Source organism: Mus musculus, chromosome 13, assembly GCF_000001635.26.
Source record: "Mus musculus strain C57BL/6J chromosome 13, GRCm38.p6 C57BL/6J".
NCBI lineage: Eukaryota > Metazoa > Chordata > Mammalia > Rodentia > Muridae > Mus > Mus musculus.
The window spans coordinates 96,532,618-96,555,465 of NC_000079.6; the positions used below are offsets into that span (position 1 = coordinate 96,532,618).

Consider the following 22,848-nt stretch of genomic DNA (forward strand, 5'->3'; position numbering starts at 1 on the left):
AGATTCTCAGGATCAAACTCAGATTTACTGATTGAGCTATCTCCCCAGTCAGCAAATGTGTATTTTCCAGAAGTTCACTATTTTGAGGATTGTTGACTCCAGGGAAGCTAGCATGAAGAGGCAGGCTGACAAGTTCTTGGCTACTAGATCATGGCAGCAAAAATATCTGTTCATATAAAGGAAATGCTGAGCAGATGAATTCTGTTTCATCTGAGATTTATGGTAAGGTACACAAATTCTAAGGGACGTGTACATATGTCCTTAGAGGAGGATAAAAAGAACGCCTCTCCTATAGAACACTTTCTGATATTGTACTGTTACAATATTTAATTTTACAATCTATAAATTTACTATTCAAATATAAAATGACAAAGGAAAGCTGGTGATGGGGCAGGGTTATGTTGCTAATGAGAAACTGAGTTATTATGCTATATTCTATGCTATTGGAAGGAAACAAATATCTACTAAACTCAAGACGTTCTATACAAGCTGTTCTTTTCTTGTTCTTTCATGACTCCGCCTTGCAGACCGTTCTGAGGCTGCTTCTGAGTCTAACCTTGACATGGCTCTCTGGTTTGCTGCAGTTGATTTCTAAGTTTTCCCATAGTGTATGGTAGAGGTGTCAAACTCCTTAACAACATAACCCTTCTCGAATGAGGGCTTAGCTCCAGCGTCAGACTGATGCTTTGTTTTCTAATGTGCAACGCTCTATAATTTCACGCATATCTACCATTACTGAGGGGATTTGCAGCCCCATCGGGGAGCAACAGTGTCAATAGGTCAGTCCACCCGGAGCTTGCCAGGACTGGACCACCAACCAAAGAGTACACATGGAGGGACCCATGGCTCCAGTTGCATACATGGCAGAAGAGAGCCTTGTTGGACATCAGTGCGGGGGGGGGGGGGGGGTTGGGGGGGGGCGGCCCTTAGGTTTGACAGGGTTCGATGCCCCAGTGTAGGGGAATGAAAGGGCAGGGAGGCAGAAATGGGTGTGTGGGTGGGGAAGCACCCTCATAGAGGCAGGGGGTGGGGGGATAGGATAGGGAGTTTCCAGAGGAAAGACCTTCCTGGGAGGGGATAATATTTGAAATGTAAATAAATAAAATAGCCAGTTAAAAAAATAACAGAAAACATACAACTCAGCACTACCTTCACTTCCTTTATGTTTAAATTCCTTAGCAATGTCTGGACAGGGTCAGCGAGATGGTTCCCTGGGGGGAAAGCACTTGCCACAGTCGCCTGGAGCCAGAGTGGAGGGAGAGCTGACTGTCCTCTGTGTAACAGAGGCCTTCCTTTGGAATGTTAGCATTTTCTCTGGGGACAAATTTTTCAGTCACTGTATTCAATGCTTTAGGGTATGAGTCAGTACCCCATCAGCTCTTCCATTGACTAATTCCAAAACCACAGCTCTCTCAGAAGGGTCACTTCATAAAAATCAGCACAGAAGGAAGTCTAAGGCAGGTGATAAAGTCACCTGAAAGATTAAAGCAAACTGCTAAGGAACCTAACACCTGGGAGATGCAAGCAGGAAGAAGGTTCAAGGCTAGCCTGGGCTACACAATAAGAGCCCCAAAACAAACAAGTTTTGTTTTTTTTTTTTTAAGAAGCAATATAAACATTTCAGAATAACAGATACTACTACTACTGATAACAATAATACATGTTAATAAAAGAATCCATCAATCTAAATGAAGTGTGGATTGTTAGATATAAAGGAAGAGCAAGAAATGTAAAAACTGGCAATGTCTATTTAAAAATGCCCACTTCTATACTACTAACCATTTAGTATCATAATTTCCTTTAGAGACAGAAATATGACATTGATGTTTGCAGTAAGGGCATGGAGACTAGCTTTGAGAGATAGGCTAGCAATCATCACAGGGCCTGGGAAACTGGAGGAAGGAGTGAGTCAGGGGCTCTTGGAATACCAAAGGGAGAACCAAGATGGAAATGAGAATCCTCCACAGGTGAGAGGTTAGGGACCCAGCTTTATGTTATGGCGCCCGATTTGCACACACAAGACTCTGAGCTCCATTCCCAGCACAGAAAACAATAAAAGACAAAACAACGAAACCCACCCAATTCGCCAGGCTAGAGGTTAGTGACTGAGTTACCGTCATGTCTGCCTGTTACAGTTTTCCCACCAACCTGTCATGGACAGGATGACCTCAGAGGGGCAACAGTGACTCCTAATATACAACACCTCAGACAACAGCAATGCAAGGAAAAAGGGAATTATGAGAGAAAGAAAGACCAGCACAGGCTAAAGAAAATTCCGTAGCTCTTGGGCTGTGGGATTATTCCTATGCTAAGATTAGAGACTATAATGGCCAATCATAAACGATAAAATGCTACTTCCAGTCATAAATTTTCTGTTCTGTATTGGCTGTTCTGGGTCACTGGAAGAGTGTGCTTATCAGTTACAAGTCCTTATAAATCCTCCTATTACAGATGACTGAGATTGGAGGTTCACACTGATTATGAGCCTGCCTACCTACGTGTTAACATCAAAGGCCAACTGGAAACCATTAGCTTGGAAGGCAGACATGCCAAATGAAGCAAAACTGTCTTTTTTGTGTGCTAATACAAATGATGAGCTAACATGTAAGAAACCCCTACATTGTGTCTACACTTACTTTTTGTGTTTGTAATCAACTTTTTTTTTTTTTTCCTTTTTCTCCAGACAGGGTTTCTCTGTGTAGCCTTGGCTGCCCTGGAAATCACTCCGTAGACCAGGCTGGCCTTGAATGTAATCAACTTTTGCGAGTATATTTACAAAAGTATGATATTCTTTATAATGTTACGAATATTAAAGATAAATTACATGGGAGTTTCTTGAAAGACCTTTATATTTTTGAAACTACAATTTCCATTACTAGAAATGTAGGCTGATGGATTCAGTACATTTTATATAAATTAATATCTACCTGGATACACTTATACATAGTTGTGCTTATAACAGCACAACTGAGATACATGCACAGGGAAGAAAAGTTATTATACCAATAGTGCTATTATGCAATTATTTATTAATATACATACAAAGTCATGGTTATTACAGATTAATCCAGCTACATTTAGTACTCAAGACTATTCACTTACTTGGAACCTAAGGCAAATCACCATAATGTCGGAAGGTTTCATGATTTTTAACGGGCCTGCGAAGAGCACTGACAGAGGCTACAAAGACCTATTAACCAGAATAGAGAAAAACGCAAAATAGTGCCGGTTACATTGGAAAGTCAGAGAAACTTGGAGTGGGAGTTCTGTAAATCTTAAATGTTTCTGAGTTTCGTGTTGGGCATCATAGCTCACAGGTGGCAGAGACAGAGGCAGAAAGATCTCTGTAAGTGTGAGGCCAGCCAGGAACACGGAGTGGAGCAGTCTCAGGAAATTCTTTTTTTTTTTCAGAATTTTATCTATAGGTCATACTGAACAAGTCATTGAGACCCATAAGTTTTGATTTTAATTCTACTGTATGGTAGAATAAAATCAGGAAACACAAATTATCCTTTGTTTAAAATTCCGAATGAACATTGTTTTAACTAGGACTTAGGGCAAATGACCATAAAGCTAGTATGAAGATTAGACAAGAGAATTAATGAACTGGCTTTATCTCTCTGAGGTAATAGGGGAAAGTGCTACCTTCTTGTAACTTATAAACCAGCAGTTTAGAAATTAGTGACATGTTTACCTTTTAAATCTAGGTTTCTGCTATACTTTCCTTGTGAATAGGAACTCCAACTCCTGTCTACTCTTTCTAAACTTTACTATATTCAAATCCCCAGAGCAGTCAACATAATACCTTGTAGGCATATGCTTTTCAAATTATCTGAAACTCTTACATATCCATTAATTATACTTGATACCCCTTATGTGCTCAGAACTGTTATTAAAATCATTTTAAAATTATTAAAGTATTAAAATTATTTTTAAATTAAATGAATTAAATTTTAAAATAATGTATTAACTAAACTAATTTAATTATTAATTAAATAATTTAATGATTTCATAATTTAAATTTAATAATTTAATTAAATTAGATAATTTAATGTATTAAAATTACTTAAAATGGTTGAAAACAGTTAAAAATTTGTTCATCAATGGAACTTAAATGCTAGTGAGAATATTTAATATATGCTGTCTAATGCATACATTTAAGTCTTTTTCATATGCTAGTATGTCTTTTAAAAGGATGATCAGTATCTGTGTGGGACAGATCAATAGGTTTCTACAACTATGTTATTCCTTGGAACTTTCCCTCCCAGCTCATACAGTTAAAAACAGACTATAACGGAAGCAATGTGCACTAGATATGCTGCTGACTGCTTCTAGTTGAAGTCCCACTACCAACAAACCACACACACACACACACACACACACACACACACACACACCAACACCAATCTTAAATAACATACTTTTGGGGGAAACTGATTACAGCGTTGGCTGGCCAATTATCTGTTTCTCTGAACTGATAAGAACTGAAAAGAATGAGACCACAAAATCTCACAGATAAAAGACACCACTAGGCCCCAGAGGTGGACAGAAAAACACCAAGACCTCATTTTAAGTTTCCAAAACACACAAAACTAGTTGAGGGTTCTGAGATTTCTGAAATAATCTTTTTCATATTGGAAATAATTTAAATGTATTACTGCCTCTTCTGGTCATAAGAGCATTGACAAGAAAAGCAATTATAGTACCCGACTGGCCAACCATAATAGGTTGCCTGACTGCTGTTCCCTGGGTGGCTCATTCTGAGCCATGACAGTCCAATCACAGTCTGCCACCATCTATCTCCTTACAGCAGAACCATGGCTGAAGCCACTCCACTGGAGAGCGATTGGCTTGAAGCAAGGCGAGAGAACTCAGACATACTGCAATGGAGTGTAATATAATACAAGCCTTATGAAGGACAATATTACAGTGTAAATTAAGAATTCCAGTAGGGTATTTTCAAAAATCTATCCCCCAAAGAGATCCAAGTGCACAAAAACCAAACCAAACCAAACAACAACACAAAGCTAGAGAGGAAACAGTTGGCTTTTGTTTTGTTTTCACTTTATATAAATGGGAATGTGTCATATAATTCTTTTTGGTAGGTGGCAGTTTGGTATAATTGTCATTACCTATGCATCATAACATAAAGAATGCGGAGGTGTACATGGTGGCTCACACTTGCAATCCCAGTATTTGGGAGACTAAAGCAGGAGGATTGGCAACAGGTTGAGGCATTGTCTCAAAAAACTAAAAACCAAACAACAACAGAACAAACAAGCCAGGAAAACCCTACAACATAAAAAGAGGACATCAACAGGGTAGGAGAAGAAGTGCTACAATGGGCACTCCTCTCAATCGTAAAATAGAAAATGTAGAGGAAACAAGAACACTAGTAACCCTGAGTTGAAAGTTAATTCATGTTAACTGAATTTGAGGAGGTTCTTGGACACTTTAGCTAGTATAAACATACATCAACTCATGTAGATATTGGGGGGGGGGGTGTTTTGCATATAAAATGATACAGAAGAAAACTTGAATGATCAGTTCTGTTGCCACCTAGGTAATTATTCCAGTCATGAAAATAAGGTTACCAATACAGCTGTGTTATTAACATGTTATATTTAGTTCATCTCTTCTTAAGATTTGTTTGTTTAGTGAGACAGAGTCTTGGTATGCAGCCTAGGCGTAGCCTGTAACTCACAATCCCCAGACAGCCTCTTGAGTACCTGGATTAGATGGATTAGAGGTACTGAGCCCCAAGCAGCGTGATTTTCAGACAGCCACAGTTCATAGATTACCACCTCTACTTCACATGGTAACAGCTCCAGTTTCAAGTTTGCAAAATAGTGTTTCTTCGATTTTTAACTGGTCATAGTTTTTAGAGGTGGGAACAGTTTTAATAAAGAGCAGTTAAATTTCCAGATTAGCTAAAAGGCATTATTTAACTCAAAATGCATCTTTATTGTAACGATTATTATAGGAATAAGGAACACACAGGCTTTGTACTGACTGACCTGGGTTCCCCGAAACTCATCTTTGAGGTGTCTATCATCACTCTCTATTGTTAATCAGTAAAACAGCTCTAGGGATTTTTTATTTCCAACACCTCTAGGGATTTTGGCTTCTAGATGTTGGCAGTGGAATACAAGGCACAAGAAGGCCTGGGATTGCTATTGGTGTAGAAGAACCAGGGGAAAGAGTTGAGGGAAAACTCCACTGGTGTGAGAATGAACTCTGAAGTCTGGATGCTTGGGGCTCAGCCCTCAAATACATCTTTACTATGACTTTTTGGAAGAAAAATTTAACCTTTCTGCGGTTAAGCTTCTTCACATAAAATATTATAAATAGAAGGTAATAATGAACTCTAAAGAACTGGTGTTGGGCAAAAACAAGGCAGTAGATGAGGAAAATGGGAAATGCTAAATATCAGTGCCTGAATTAAAAGCATTGTGGCATGTATACCTTATCTATTGAATTCATTGTTTTATATAGTGGCTTGGAGGCACTCATCTATAGAATCATTTTTATACACTGCCTCCCAGTGTGGTATTAAGAAGCACAGAAAAGGGTTTATTTGGACTTGAAACTAGAAGACTTAGGTTCAAAAAGCAGAAAGGGGTTTATATAAACTTGGACATAAAAGAGACTTAGAGACGTAGGTTCAAATCTTAACTCTGCCACTTAGTAGCCATGGGACACTGGGTAAGTTACTCAGCCTCACGGTGCTTCAGTTCATTATCCTTTATGGGATAACAGGACCAACAATGCTCCACTCACATGACTTTTAAGGTAAAAGTCAGATCACATATTTAAGGTATCTGGCTGACACAAATAATACTGTGTGGATATGATTTCTTTACCAATTAAGTGCAGTCACAATTCAAATCTTTATACTTACTTATTTTCTGTATCTGTGTTTTAATGACTGAATATTTTCATATGGATATGTGTATATGTACTAACAGGTATGTGTGAACATGCATGTGTGTGTGTGTGTGTGTGTGTGTGTGTGTGTGACTGTAGAGACTAGGACAACTTTGAGTAGTTTCCTTAATTGCTTTCCACCTTGTTTTTAGGGACAAGGAAGGTCTCTCACATAGCTTGGGAATGCATGATTTCAGCTGGGCTGGCAGGCTAGTGAGCTCTAGGGATGCACGTGTCCCACCCAGACAGGTCTGGAACTACAGGCGTGCACCACCCTGCCTGGCATGTCCATGGGGATTAGGGATGGGAACTCAGGTCCTTGTGTTTGAGCAACATCTTTCCAGCACCAAATCTTCCCACAATTTCTCAACTAATTCAATTAGCTACTTTCATATCCTTTTGGAAAATCTAAAACATTTTTAGAAAAATAAAAAAGACCAGGACAATTTCTTCATTGAATATATAAAAGCAAACAGCAATTAAATCAATACAGTATTGGTATAGCTATAAATATATCAAAGGAAAAGAATGAAGCCCAGTAGCAGGGCTATACATCGGGGTTTGTATATGTCATAAAGGTGGCATATCTGTGTAAGAGTAAGAATAGACTGTTCAGGATGGTTGCTGATGATACACACCTTTAATTGCACAGCACTTGAGAGGCACAGACAGGTGGATCTCTGAGTTCAAGGCCAGCCTGGTCCACAAAGCAAGTTCCAGGACAGCCAGGGCTACACGAAGAAATCCTGTCTCTAAAAACCAAACCAAACCAAACCAAACCAAACCAAACCAAACCAAACCGAAAAAAAAAAGTGTATTTTTGCCGGGCATGGTGGCACACTCCTTAAATCCCAGCACTCGGGAGGCAGAGGCAGACGGATTTCTGAGTTCGAGGACAGCCTGGTCTACAAAGTGAGTTCCAGGACAGCCAGGGCTACACAGAGAAACCCTGTCTCAAACCCCCCCCCCAACCCCACACACACCCAAAAACCCCCAAATCACTGAACAACCAACCAACTAAAACAATAATAGCAACCCCCCAAAACAAACAAACAAACAAACAAACAAACAAAGAATAGTCTTTAATAAAATGCCAGGTCCAAATGCCCAGTTGCAAAAAACCAAAAACCAACAATTAATTTCTTACTTCATTCTACACACTAAAGTAAACCCCATATTTTACAAGATCTAAAAATTAAGCTAATGAAAATGAGGAGCACTGCACAAGGATTAGAAAAGGCCCTATGTAAGACAGACAGCTGGACAGCGGCCATTTTTATTATGAAATAAAGAAAGCTTGTACCCTTCATTCCGGCATGGCTACTGCAGGGCACTGCTTTCTGCTAACAGTAATAATGCAAACCATAATTTCTAATGTGGTAATCTAATCACTAGACAAAAATCTTCCTGTACTTAAAATATCTTAGCCTCTAGTACAAAGGACCCATGCAACGGAGGCAATTTCTCAAACATTAACACTAAATACAAGGAAGCAATTTTCAACTGAGCAAGCAGGAGCTGGGTGTTGGTGGTCACAATTACTCAAAACCTAAATGAGTCACCAAATAAATTGAAGGTTCTTTTTAGAAATTAAACATAACACTGTTTCTGTGATTCTAAATTGCATTGTGAGGTGAGTTCCTCAATATTTACAACCACTTTCTTTAAGAGCAGTGATTCTAAAACCTAGCACAAGAATCAGAAATTCTATTCATATCTGACTTAGTAAGCAAAGCAAACTATCTAAATGCATACTCTTGTAATTTACAAAGTGGTTTGCCCTCTTCTCTCTCTCTCTCTCTCTCTCTCTCTGTGTGTGTGTGTGTGTGTGTGTACATATATCTCCTTGGGCTATGTTTTAACACCCTGATAAGGTATTCTTAAAATCTTTATCTCTTAAGGTTTTATTCATTTGAATATCTTTCAGTTATGTTTGTCATGATTTTACGATGGAAAATCATTTGTATCTGACATACAGTAGACTTAGATTCTACTGCATTTAGTCTCCAGGAATGCTTCTACACAAGAACTTCTCAGGGCTACTTCCTGTCATGTGGAGTGTAGGACTCTTCGATTGCTCCCAGAGTTTTTGTTTGTTTTGTTTGTTTGTTTTTTCTTAGTCATTGTGCCTTAACACCCCACCCTACCCCCAAACACTCAAAATTTCTTACTTTTCCATCTGGGTAGCAGGTAGAAATTCTTTCTGCAGTTAAATAAGGAATTTCAAAGTTGGAAATGATCAGGAATTTGATAGCTACCTATTGCCTAATTCCTTATTATTTAGTAAAACTCGCATTTTGATCTTAATGATAGAAAGTTTCTATCCAAGTTATCCTGTCTTCCGGGGAGGAAAAAGATGGTTAACATGGGTCTCCGGGGAGATACTTGTTCACAACTAAGAGAAAACTTCAGGATATAATATGACCCTAATTTCCTTTTTAAGAAGTTCTTTAAACGTTATTTGTTCTCTGACAACCTCAACATTAATTGCACGAGATAAAAATTCTATAAATTAACAGTGAGAAAATAGTCTGAAGGAATTCTTCCTCCAACAGCAGTAAACGTCAAATATTAAGTCTACTTCCGAAGACATAGACAGTAGTCCTTCGGAATTAACAGTGACGGTTTTAGAGAGGAAGCAAATCTTCAGTTTGCGACTGGAGAGATCATAAACTCCTAACCTGAGTGAAGCGACGGAGTCCCTATCATTTTTGCCCAGGCAAGTTGCAAAGATGTTCCCGGGCTTTCCGGAAAGCAGCGTCGCACAGCCCACCATCCTCACCTGAGGGTTCTCACGTCCCGGCTCGCTGGCTCGTCACAAACACGCAAGGCAGAATCGGAAGCCAGGCTGGACGGAAAGGGGCACGCAACTCTCAAAAGAAGCCCACTTGCCTTCAGAAGGTTCCCCTAGGCAACCAGCCTTTAGGCGCGCCCAGGACACACACCAGTTGCCTAGGATTGCGACTACAACTCCCAGGAGGCTGCGCGGCGGACGGAGCGCCAGCCTTCCCAGAATGCAGCGCAGCGGCTTCCCTGTTCAGCTTTCTCCTCTCCCGGCTCCGCCTCCTTCCCTACCCGTCGTCACCCGGGAGGGCCGGAGGTAGGGAGCGTCGCGAGCCGCCGGGAGGGGCCCGGGGCGGGGTGGAGGGAGGATGGGAGGACGGAGGGGAGGGAGCTGAGAGAGGAGGGAGGGTAAATAGTGGACCCGGCAGGAAGATGGCGGCTGTAGCGGAGGTGTGAGTGAGTGGATCTGGGTCTCTGCCGTTGGCTTGGCTCTTCCCGTCTTCCTCCCCTCCTCCCTCCCTGACTGAGGTTGGCATCTAGGGGGCCGAGTTCAGGTGGCGGCGCCGGGCGCAGCGCAGGGGTCACGGCCACGGCGGCTGACGGCTGGAAGGGCAGGCTTTCTTCGCCGCTCGTCCTCCTTCCCCGGTCCGCTCGGTGTCAGGCGCGGCGGCGGCGGCGCGGCGGGCGCGCTTCGTCCCTCTTCCTGTTCCCTCACTCCCCGGAGCGGGCTCTCTTGGCGGTGCCATCCCCCGACCCTTCACCCCAGGGACTAGGCGCCTGCACTGGCGCAGCTCGCGGAGCGGGGGCCGGTCTCCTGCTCGGCTGTCGCGTCTCCATGTCGGATAACCAGAGCTGGAACTCGTCGGGCTCGGAGGAGGATCCGGAGACGGAGTCCGGGCCGCCTGTGGAGCGCTGCGGGGTCCTCAGCAAGGTGAGCTGCCCCGCGGGGACCGTGGATCCGCTGCCGGGACTCACCTGCCGCGAGGCGAGGGGGAGCCGCTCGGGACCTGGGGTGGGGCTGGACTGGAGGCACCGACTGTCCCGGGGCGGGGGCTGCGGAATGTGCTGGGGTGCGGGGCCGAAAGGTCGTCTTGGAATGAGTGCCTGGCCAGGGATGGGATAGGAGGTGCTTGGGACTGTCCTTACCGCTAGCCCCCCAATTCCTGGATCCTGTCAGCTTTGGCGGAGGACCTTGGAAAGCTTGTATTAAATCCGTGATCTAGTTCGGGAGGCAAGGTGCATCTGGTAACTTGGAACCCAAGGCCGCAGCTGTCTGGGGTGTAGGAATCTGGGTTGGGCAACCCGTGGTGTCTGAAGAAGTGCTGGGCAGGAGGGCGGTGAAATCGACCTTTCAGACTGTATTTTGGAGGCCCCTACCAGAATGGGGGCAGGTGCTGTTCGGCTCTTAATTGGTGTAACTTAGGCAAACCAGTTGACTGGGTTTGGCCTTGAAATCTGAGATAGTAAACTTTGAGGTGTGAGTGATCTTTGGTGTAGGAAGCGTGTGCGGCACTTTTGTACCTTACCCCCTCCTTGTCCAAGTTCAGAAAAGAGCTATTGAATTGGCAAGCTGTGGATAAGAAATATTAATAGTAAGTTGGAACGTGTCAGAAGGAAGACCGACCTTTAGTTCAGGAAAAGGAGCGTTATTTAGTAATGCAGTATTTGTACAGAAAGGAAAGACATTTTTTGTTTTGTTTTGCCTCTGTACTTTTAAAAGCACCGTTTCAGCTTTCTTTCTTTCTTTCTTTCTTTCTTTCTTTCTTTCTTTCTTTCCTTTAAGCCTAGATAGAATTTATAGGGCTGGAAATAAGTGATCTTGTTAATATTTCACAGTGTGTTGTATTTTACGTTTTTGTTGTGGGAAGACTCAGTCTTTATGACTTCCCAGTCCTTTCCTGTTAAACTTTAAGAAATGCTTAGAGCAAGCAGTTAGTTTCCAGAGGGAGAATCAGGGCTGGTCCCTTAACAAGCTGGTCATAAGATACTAAGTCATGTGCTAATGCCCATTAAGAAATCATTCTGCTTCTAGTGTTCTTGAACATCATTTCTGGAATTGTCTGAAATTTAGGCTATTAAAGTATCTACAGTGTCCTAGATTGAAAAGGCCTGGGATAGACTTAAGAATGCCAGATGCAAGGCTTCCAAGTGTTAACTTTTATTTACATAGTAGAAAATTATGTTGTATTTAATTCTGTGATTATTTTTGAAATTTTATTGTGATGGTTTCAGTATTGCATCTTTATAATTTAAGAATCTACTAAACACATTGTGTAATACATTTGCATTTTCTCTTTTTAAGATTTGTTTATTTATTAAAGATTTATTTATTATTACACATAAGAACACTGTAGCTGTCTTCAAACATACCAGAAGAGGGCGCCAGATCTCATTACGGGTGGTTATGAGCCACCATGTGGTTGCTGGGATTTGAACTCAGGACCTTCAGAAGAGCAGTCAGTACTCTTAACCACTGAGCCTTCTCTCCAGCCCCACATTTGCATTTTCAAATGGTTATAAAATGGGTTCTTTGTCTCTCCTGATTTTGATAGTCTCAATTCATTGTCATTAGATGAGAACCAGACTGCCGTATTAGTTTTTTGTTCAAGTATTTTATGAAGCAAGTTACACTTTTGACTTGTTTGTTTGAGACAGGGTTTCCGCTGTCTAGCAATAGCTGTCCTAGAACTCACTTTGTAGACCAGGCCGGCCTTAAACTCACAGAGATCCACCTGCCTCTGCTTCCCTAATGCTGGGATTAAAGGTGTGGACCTCTGATGCCCGGCTTATTTTTGACTTGTTGATCATCACTTTTTGGATGTTGAACGATTGTAATGACCAATTAATAAAAAGTCATAAGCTCTGTGACCTACTATTGTACAGAGCAGTGTATGAAGTATAATGTGAATCTGAACCTGGGACATGACAGAGTTGTGTTTACTTAATCCTAGCACCTAGGTTGCTGAAACAGGAGGATTGCAAGTTTCAAGCCAACCAACCTACCTATCTACAAAAGGCTTTGTCTCGCAAAATCATTTTTAAAGTAGGATCCTATTTGGCTATGTCCGTGAAAGGGGAGTTGTTTTAATTTTGACTGTTTGTATATATACAACCAACAGTAGTAAAACTTTATTAACAGCTGTAAAGAAAAATTTCCTAAAATTTAAGAATTTATGGGAGGCAGAGGCAGGTGAATATCTGTGAATTCCAGGCCAGCTGATCTACATAGTGAGTTCCAGGACAGATAGAGCTACATAGTAAGACCCTGTCTTGAAAAAAAAATATGTGTATATACATGCATATATATAGTTCTATATGTGTGTGTGTGTATAATTATACCTAATGTTTTACAGAGATTTTTATTTTATATGTGTACATGTTTATGTATGCATATGTGTACCCCTGCTTGGAGACCAGAGATTTAAACTGAGTGCCTTTCTCAGTCTTCTGCCTTGTTCTTCTAGACAGGGTCTCTCACCAATCCTAAAGCTTGCCATTTAGCTAGACTGGTTTTAGTCAACAAGCTCCAGAGTTCCTCCTGTTCCACCTCCCCATTCCTAAGATGATAAGCATATGCCACTACTGAGCCTGGAGTTCTTCTGTGGATGTTAGGGACCAAACTCAAAGTCTTCATGCTTGCTTAGCAAGTGCTTCACAGTCATATGTCTAGTTTCTATTTTCTAAAAGTTGCTTTGTTTAGTTTTGGACATTGTTAGAGAGCAAACCCAGTGGCATCACGAATGCTAGGCCAGTATTCTGCTGTACTATGTATGGCTGCAGCCCCAGTAAAGGAACCTTATACTGAATAAGTCCATGCACACTGGATGATGCATGCTTTTAAGATTAAAGTCTTTTGAAATTTGAACCCTCTGTTATTTACCTGATAATTTAAGCAAGAGTTAGTTTTCAACATCTGTTCTTTTCCTTTTGATGAATTATGTAGATAAGTTCTAATATTAATCCATTTTCTTTATTGTTTCGTAAACTGGAATGGGTTTGGAATTGACTGGACTGAAATTTGTATCAAAAATAGGCCAATCCAAAACTTTTTTCCTTCCTTTCACATGGTAGTCAAATACCTCTGAGACATAGTTTTGTTTTGTTGTTGGTTTTTTGTTTTGTTTTGTTTTGTTTTTTTTGTTTGTTTTTCAAGACAGGGTTTCTCTGTATGGCCCTGGCTGTCCTAGAACTCACTCTGTATACCAGGCTGTCCTCGAACTCAAAAATCCACCTGCCTCTGCCTCCCGAGTGCTGGGATTAAAGGCGTGCACCATAGTTCTTAATCACGTCAGTTCCAGAAATACTTGATAAGTAGTAATTCCATGTAGTTATGAAATATAAGATAGAAAATGGTTGAGGAAGGTTCATACCTTGCCATGTAAGAGAAACTAAGCCTGGGTAAATGAGACCTTAGCCAGCTCTCCACATGATTGCCTTACATCACCATGAACTTGTTAGTTGCTTACTGGCTGTCTTGCTTGAGAGCTATGTACTTCTGGCTGGCATAGAACTTGCTCTTAAGCAAAAGCTAGCCTCAAACTTACAGGGATTCCCCTGACTCTTGTCTTCTGAATGCTGGGATTCAAAGTATGGACCAGCTCTTCTGGCTCTTTATCTTGAGATAGAGCTTTGTTATGCGGGCCAGACTGGCCTCTAACTCACAACCCAGCTCCCAGAGCTTCAGAACGGTCGGTTGCATGGACATGGCTCTGTGAATCCATCCCACATGCTGTCCTTAACATAAAACCTTTTATTAAATGAATATTCAATAGCTCTCCGTTGGGTACATATATTATTTTGTGTGGACATTTTGGATCTGACTCTTTTTGTTGTCATTGTCGTTGTTGAATTTGTGATCGCCAAACTTAGCAACATAAAAGGACTCTGTTTTCTTATACTATCTAAGATGCAATCCTTGTTAACTTGATGAGTGGAACCAAATATGGGCAGAAAAAAAAAGGCAAAACCCTGCTTTCTTGGTTATAGTAATAGCAAATATTTATTGAGTTCTGAAGCTTATGTCATTTGTTGGTTCTGCTATAAGAAAATAATATAGATTATAAACACATAGCAGAGTTCCTCTTTTACCTTAGGTTCTAGAGAGAGAGATTGATGGATAAGCTTCCTTATCTGTGCATAATTATGCCTCAAACTGAGTTAATCGGACAAGCTGGGCAGTGTTCTAAACTTTTCTTATGTAATCTTAACTCAGAAAGACTTGATTGACAACAAAACACATAGAGGGCAACATGGCCACAGTTACTGGCTAGTAAAGGGTAATAATGGCAGCAAGGTTCCTACATTTAAGCTATGGAGGGTCTTAAATGCTAGTTTGGTCCATCAATGTGATAGAGAATAGAAAATTGTTCATGTAAGTTTCAAAGCTGGAGTCTCAAGTGAGTATGCTTCATAGTATAATAAGATTACACTTAAAAGGTGAGGTTAAGAGGGGTAATGTTAGTAAGTTCTCTAGAATCTAGGAAATTGAACATTTTATTGGACTCACTGAAAATTGGAAAGACAAAGCAAATTTAAGGTTGATGGCAAAGAAAGATTAATAAGATTTGGTGATAAACTATGAGGAAGGGAAAAGTCAGGTATTGAGTGACCTGTATGACTTTGCTAGTTATTTTCATTATTTTATTCAGCCATTCAAACAACATGTGAAGAAACAAAAGTTAAGTAACTTGTCTGTTCCCCCAGCACAGACTAAGCCAGCAAGCAGCTTTAGTCTCCATGACTGCAGAAGTAGTAATACAATCAAGAAAACAGGAACATAGGGAGGAATTTACCTCACGGGAGGAGGTGATTTCAGTTGTGTTTGTTTCAAGTGCATAGCTAAGTGTTGGTTTAGTCACACGCTGTTAGAACTAAGGAAGTAGTGCCCAGAGACCCCTTAGAGATGACTGAGTTAAATTGTCAGCATGGGTGAGCTCCCAGAAACGGCTTATAATAATGAAGATTAGATCTAAAAGCAAAACCAATCTCAAATGTGCCTAATTACGAAACAGAAACATAAAAGATTTCTCAATGGGTAAAGAGCCTGAGCTAATGCATTGTTTAACAGTCCAGTTCTAAATTAGTTTTTAGAATTGTTTATGTTAAAACACCAGACATAAATAAAAACATGGAAAATCAAATATTCCTATGAAACTAGATTTCTGCCTTTGGCAGTTTCTTGATTGTGATTTTAACTCTATATCAGGACCTGAGCAACACAGAAATCATGATGGATGATCCAGTGCCTTTGAAAACCAACTTTTTGTTAATATTTCTGGGTTAGAATAATATAACTATTTGTAAATGAATTAATCATTTTAAACATACAGTCATCCGTTCTGTAGAGGAAGAGTTAAAACTAACATAAGCGTAATAAAGATTAATGACCTAGAATTTTTTCTTTAATGTAGTTATGACATTTCACTACTTTCATATGGAACTAGCTTACAACAAGAGTAGAATTTTGATGGTGGCTTGAGTTATATACTTCTTTAGAAGACTTAAAGTATGTGGTGTGGGAGAAAGACTATCTAACTGACTTGTTCAGCATGTTAACACGGGGACCAGAACAGTTTAAATGCCAAGGTGATGAAGAAGGGAGGCTGAAAGTATGCAAAGATCATAGCAGAACTTTATAAATGGATAAGAAAATGTTCAATTTTTTATATTCTAGCTATTAAAGTAAAATTACTCAAGGTCATTATAGACTAGAAACATCTTAATTTCCTTTTTACTCTTTAATCATTTTACTGTTTATTATAATTGATACACCCTTTTCAAAGTTTTGTGTTAAAATTTTGCTAAGTTTCAATTTCTAAAATACTGACTTAATTTTTTTCCCTTTTTCTTTTCTTCTTTCTATCCCTAGTGGACAAACTATATTCATGGATGGCAGGATCGTTGGGTAGTTTTGAAAAATAATACTTTGAGTTACTACAAATCTGAAGATGAAACAGAATATGGCTGTAGGGGATCCATCTGTCTTAGCAAGGCTGTGATCACGGTGAGTACCTGCCCCCCGTTGAGGAAGTATTCACCAGGCATCAACCGTGTATCAGAACTGCTTTGGGTGCTGGGAAACACTTTGCCCTTCTGGAGCATACAACTTCATACTACTACTTTGTATAAACATAAAGGTTTTAATTCAATTGGCTTTCAAACAGTTTAGGTGTTTTAGAACAAAAGTAGTAGATTACTTCATAACTGATGAAATTGGGACAATTTGTAGGTTATTAAAGAAGTTACATTGGAAAATAACTTTATGTAAATTATATAGCAAAGCACATATTCATTTACCAGCTTTTTTACACAGATATTGTAGAGTTGAGAGTTCTGTGTTAACTGTGTACAGAATGCATGGTCTGCAGTTTAGTTTCCATAAAGGGGGGTAGGAGATAAACTTTTGTTTCGTTTTTTTGAGACAGGATTTCTCTGTGTAGCCCTTGGCTGTCCTGGAACTCACTATGTAGACCAGGCTGGCCTCAAACTCCCAAATGCTGGAACTATAGTTATGTGCCAGCAGGGGGTACACTGGTGGAATAAACACTTGAAGAACAACTATAAGGTCTTTCTAAATTTTAAGATTTCCTTTGGTATATTTGAGTTATGTCACCTTCTTTTAATACCTTTAAAAGAGTACCTCACTTTTATTGAATCATTCTTAGTGGAAATTAAACACAACTTCCTTTTCATACAGTATGTGATCCATCACTTAAATAATGTTAATATAAATAATATTCCATTATGTAAAAGCAAGCGCATTGTGATAGACTGGCTTGGAAACTGACTATTGACTTTTAAGTATCTAACTCATACTTTGGGATCAAAGTATGTTATTATAACACATTAAAAAGGCTTATTGGTTGAGTGTGGTCAGCATGCCATAGACATTTGTAATCAAAGCAAAAGAAATGTTAGCTATGGCAGGATAGTCAAATAGGGATTAGCAAAGAGAGTCATGGTATAAAAATCTAAAAACAATTCAGTTTTTATTGGTCCACTCAAAAGTCTAGGTTTTTTTTTGTGGGGGGGGGGGGTGGTTTTTTTGACACAGGGTTTCTCTCTGTATAGCCCTGGCTGTCCTGGAACTCACTCTGTAGACCAGGCTGGCCTCGAACTCAGAAATCCGCCTGTCTCTGCCTCCCAAGTGCTGGGATTAAAGGCGTGCGCCACCACTGCCCGGCAAAAGTCTAGTTTTCTTATGATAAAATTGCTTATAAAGTAAAAGGTGCTCTTGGAATCCTGTTACTGTCTACATTTGACTTACATATTGTTGATGTTGTACGTTCCAGGAAAATCTTGTGGTATTTTTCCATCTTTTTTGTATGTTCTATGCACCACTCTTGTGTATTCGAGTTACAAAGCAAAATCTTAATTGAACACCAAATTAGTAAAACAGGGGTTGTTTGGAAGTGGTTGACAGTCTGCCTTTCCTCTTTTTTGGGGGGGGGGGCATTATTTGTGTGGACAGACTAATGAGTGGAAATATTCTTCATAATCTTAAGAGTCTTTCTATGATCCTTTCCCATTCCCCTCTTTTTACATATTAATTGCAGTATTGATTATTAAAATAAAATTTAAATTTTATCTGTTTTGTTTCATAAGTAGTAGTATTCCCAGAGTGGATTTAAATGTAGTTAATTCTGTTTTGCACTATAGATTGTACTAACTCTGTATTTGTGTGAGATAAATATTAATAAGCACACTCATTGCATCTGCTTAGGGAGAAAACATAGGTAAGTGCAGGTATCTTTGTTACAGTTGTATCTGTATGCAAAATAGCTAGATTCACTGGGCTAAGCAATAGTGAAAAGAAAGTCATAAAGTTGGTCTTTAGATTCAGTAAAGAGATACAGGCAGAAAGGCTACCATTTATTTTTGTGGTTGTTTTCAACTTCAGTTTGTTCCTTGCTTTTAGACCTCATGGTCTTTTAGTATGTATTTCAAGGAGATTATAAAATATAATTAATACAAAAACTCTTCAGGGAAAAATTTAAAAATAGGTAGTTTAAGATTTTTTTTGAAAATTAATACTAACATTCTTTGTTAAATAAGTGTCCGTTGTTAATTTTAGCCTTACTATGGGCTATTGTCTCTATCACTTCCTCTCTGAAAATGGAGTAAATATTAACATGTAGTAAATATTAATATTAAATTAATTCGTTGCATGGTGCTATTATGAAATTAATCATATTCACATAAGAACAAATCCGGGCTTGAAGAGTTATCATTTGTATGCATGTGTGATGGTGCTGATGGAACTCAGAGCTTCAGGTCTTCCCCACTGCGCTGTTCCCTAGATCTCTTACATATTTATGTAGTGATAGGATAGGGTCTCACGAAGATACCTAGGCAGGCTCTCAATTTGGAATCTTCCAGCATCGGCCTTCTGAATAGCTAGGATGACAGACCTGAGACACCAGGCATAGGTGCTTGCACTGTAATGATTTTAAAATGTTATATATTGGTAGATCTTGGTTGTGAGCTTTTTACCTTTATAATGGAGCCTAATCCATTATTACCCTAGTTCAGTCCATATAAAAATCTTTGGTTTTTTTGGCCCTGTGATACCTGGGTGAAATAAGTTAAAGAAATATTGTTTTCTTTGAGAGGTGTTTGTTTGTTTTTTTGTTTACTTATTAGATGAATGGATTAGGAATAAATGGATGAAGAGAAAAACAGTCCCCCTTCACTTTGTAAAAGGGAATTTTATATATGAAGTGTACGTGGAGAAAGTTGAATTTCTCAATTAGTAAAGCTTAATAGTTATTTTCTTAAGATCCAGCCTGTCTTATAAAACTTGTCACATGTTTGTTATAATCAAAAGCAAATGTTTGCCCGACATGGTGGTGCAGTTCTATAATCCAAGAGCTTAGGGTTGATGCACAGAATATCCTTACCTCTGTATCTAGCTTGACTACAGAACAAGGCCCTGTTTTAAACACACACACACACACACACACACACACACACACACACACACACACACACTAGATACTTATGGAATGTTTAAACTTTTTTTTTTTTTTTTTGGTTTTTTTGAGACAGGGTTTCTCTGTATAGTCCTGGCTGATCCTGGAACTCACTCTGTAGACCAGGCTGGCCTCGAACTCAGAAATCCACCTGCCTCTGCCTCCCGAGTGCTGGGATTAAAGGCGTGTACCACCACGCCCGGCTAAACTTTTTTATTTAAAGTTCTTTTAAAAAATAACTGAATATTATTAAAAATACTTATGCTATTTAAAAGTTATAAAGTAAAAGCTTAACCTATTTTTTTCATTCCTACACTCAAAACCCCCAAAGGTATATTTTTGGTGGTCCTTCCTGAGACTGTGTGCTTGCACAGCATTTTTTCTAGTTTGGATGTTTACTTACACTGATCTCCTATTAAACTCCCTGCTATGCCCTTGACTTCTCTCACTGCCTGCTGTGGTGATGCTCTCTCCAGAAAGCAGTGCTGTCATTGGAGCAGCTCGCACTGGTAACCCCAGCACTGGGAGGCTAAGGGAGCAGTGTCAGAGTGTTGTCATAGAGTTTGAGGGTAGCCTAGGCTACACAGTAAAATCTTGTCTCAAATACACAACAGAATACTCCAAAAATGGAATGCCACTTTTACATTAAATATTAAAGAAGTTAGGTTTAGGAAAATATTAAAATACTTGTCAAACCTTTAGATTAATAATGGGACTTATTATTCTAAGTTGATTATTTTATTCATTAGGTTTAGTGACTTTATATCTTCTAGATAATTTATATTCTCCAACTTTCTTTTAATTTTTTTAAAAATTTTTTGTGTCTGAGCATTTTGCCTACTGTGTGTATGTGCTTCATGTGTATGCCTGCTCCCTGGGGAGGCGAGAAGAAGGTATTGACCCCCCGGAACTAGAGTTAGAGTTGTAAGCCACTGTGTGGGTACTGACCACTGCATCCTCTGTAAGAGCAGCCATGCTGGCTCTTAACCAGCAGCCGTCTCTCAGCCCTTATAAGTTCTTATGTCTGTTCTCTCTCTTTCTTTTTTTTTTTCTATACTTTTAACATTTTTATACCAGTGCTCTTACTCAAAGACTATCTTGCTATATAGGTAGCTACATTTTCATGTAGATTTGATGTTTGAATTTTGATTATTGATGTAGCTAACTAACCATGCATTTGAAAACCATTACGTCATACCCCCTTTGAAATTGCTAGTTTTAGTATATATTATAAAATCTGTTTTGAATATTTTTACTCTCATGTTCATCTGGCATATATATATATACCTTTTTTAAAAATCATATTTAAAATTACTTTGATATTATTTTATAAGTCAATTTCTTAAACTGCTAGTAATATTTGTAAAGAGCAAAGAAGTGGGAAATTATTCATTTGTTTTTATTTGTTTGCATTTACTGAAATTAGAAGATGTTTTGTGAAATATGTATAATATTTTTGGTATGATGAAGCCTATAATATCTTTAGAACTGGTGTATTTGCAATATTAGCTTTCATTTTGGACAGTTACCTTTGTGAATTAATAACCCTTAGATCTTTTAAATTACCAAGTAAGTGGAGTTCCTGTTGTTTTCATCAGAGGTTGCTTATAGGTACACTTATTTACCAGTTCCATGGCTTAAGATTTTTCAGAAAGAAATATGAGAGGTAGTGAAAACATTTGCTGCTGGAAATAAAAATAACATTAAAGCCAAGTAGCTCTCAGGTCAGTAGGGATTATGAGAGAAGTTGAAAGATGTGGGTGAAATTAAAGAGGTCAGGGCCAGCAGTAAGTGAGGCTCAGTGGGTAAGAGGAAAGGCGATGGATCGGAAAGCTTCGGGGCCTGAATGTGCTCCCTGGAGCCTAGGGGTAGGTGAAAGGAGAGACCCCAGCGTCACACAGTTGTCCTGTGACCTCCACAGCCTGTGCCATGCCATGAGTTTCTACACACAAATAATAAAGTTGGAAGTTTTTTAAATTTTAAAGTTGAAGAGGCCGATGGAGATATAAAAAGATAAAACAAGGGCGATAAACATTGAAAATTGAAAACATTGAAAGTAAGTTTTAAAAGGGCTACATGAAGAGAGTAGTATCTCAATTTTTTCCTTTTTCCTTTTTGGTTTTGTTTTTGAAAATATACAATATATTCTGATATTCTCATTTTCTGATTGCAGTTTCCCCTCCCTCGACTCTTCCCAGATCCTCCACACCCATCCAAATCCATACCCTTTCTTTCTCCTTTTCATCAGAAAATAAATGGGCATCTAAAATAAATGAATAAATAAAATGAGATAAGATAAAACAAAGTATAGGAGAAAACAAACAAAAAGCCAAAAATAAAAAATAAAAAGCATAAAAAACACAGGCACATAGACATACCCAGAAATCCCATAAAAACACAAAACCTCAAACCCTAATATATAAGCAAAAGATCTACAGGGTAAAAATATGCCCAGACAAATCATTGAGACAAAAATCCTCTAAAACTATCCCTGAGTTTGTTTTGTGTTTGCCATCTACTGCTGCATTTGGTACCTGACTTTAAGTGTATTTTTTATGCCCACTAGACTTCCTTGGAGAAAACCAATTTTTTATTTGGGAAAGGTTATCACCAATTAGAGATAGCTTCTGGATTAACAGTGAGGACTTGTTTCAGAGCTGAGACCCCCATCTGTCTTAGGCTCGTGCAGGTCCTGGGCAGGCTGCCACAGGCTGTGAGTTCACATGTATATCAGTCCAGTTGTTCTTAGCAGACAGTTTCCTTGGTGTCCTCCATCTCCCCTGACTCTCATAGTCTTTTCCCTTCTTCAACTGAGTTACCCGAGTGAAGAGGGATTTGATGGAGACATCCCATCTAGGACTATGTGTTCCAAGGTTTTTCACTCTGTACGTTGTCCGGTTATGGGTGCCTGTATTTGTTCCATCTACTGCAGGAGGAAGCTTCTCTGATGGTGGCTGAATAAGACATGATCTATGAGTATAGCAGGATGTGGTTAGGACTCATTTTATTGCTGCCTTGCTTTAGCAGAGCAGTAGTAGTACTTGGTCTTTCCTTAGGTCTGTGGCCTATCTCATGTAGTAGGCAGTTAGTACCTAGAGCCTTGTGCCACTAATGCACCAGCATATCCTGTCTGCAGCTCACTATTATAAGTCAGAGGCTTTGGACC

The 22,848-nt window shown here is 39.3% G+C and overlaps 2 protein-coding genes across 7 annotated transcripts in view; one reads left to right on the forward strand and one right to left on the reverse strand.

Moving 5' to 3' along the window:
* The window catches only part of Polk (polymerase (DNA directed), kappa), a 61,893-nt gene extending 51,931 nt beyond the window's left edge, over positions 1-9,962 (reverse strand). For 2 of the 4 annotated variants that reach the window (XR_001780788.2, XM_030247285.1), the window contains exon 1: positions 9,710-9,895. The gene's annotated coding sequence lies outside the window, so the exon portion shown is untranslated. Of the gene's footprint in view, positions 1-9,709 lie in introns of all 4 variants that reach the window. The other 2 variants (NM_012048.3, XM_006517680.4) reach the window with 2 other exon arrangements.
* A 129-nt stretch (positions 9,963-10,091) lies between these two features.
* Positions 10,092-22,848, forward strand: part of Cert1 (ceramide transporter 1) — a 97,459-nt gene continuing 84,702 nt past the window's right edge. For 2 of the 3 annotated variants that reach the window (NM_023420.2, NM_001164222.1), the window contains exons 1-2: positions 10,118-10,642; positions 16,580-16,714. In NM_023420.2, the coding sequence (NP_075909.1) occupies positions 10,547-10,642; positions 16,580-16,714 (231 nt within the window). In that variant the 5' untranslated portion in view covers positions 10,118-10,546. Of the gene's footprint in view, positions 10,643-16,579; positions 16,715-22,848 lie in introns of all 3 variants that reach the window. The other variant, XM_030247385.1, reaches the window with a different exon arrangement.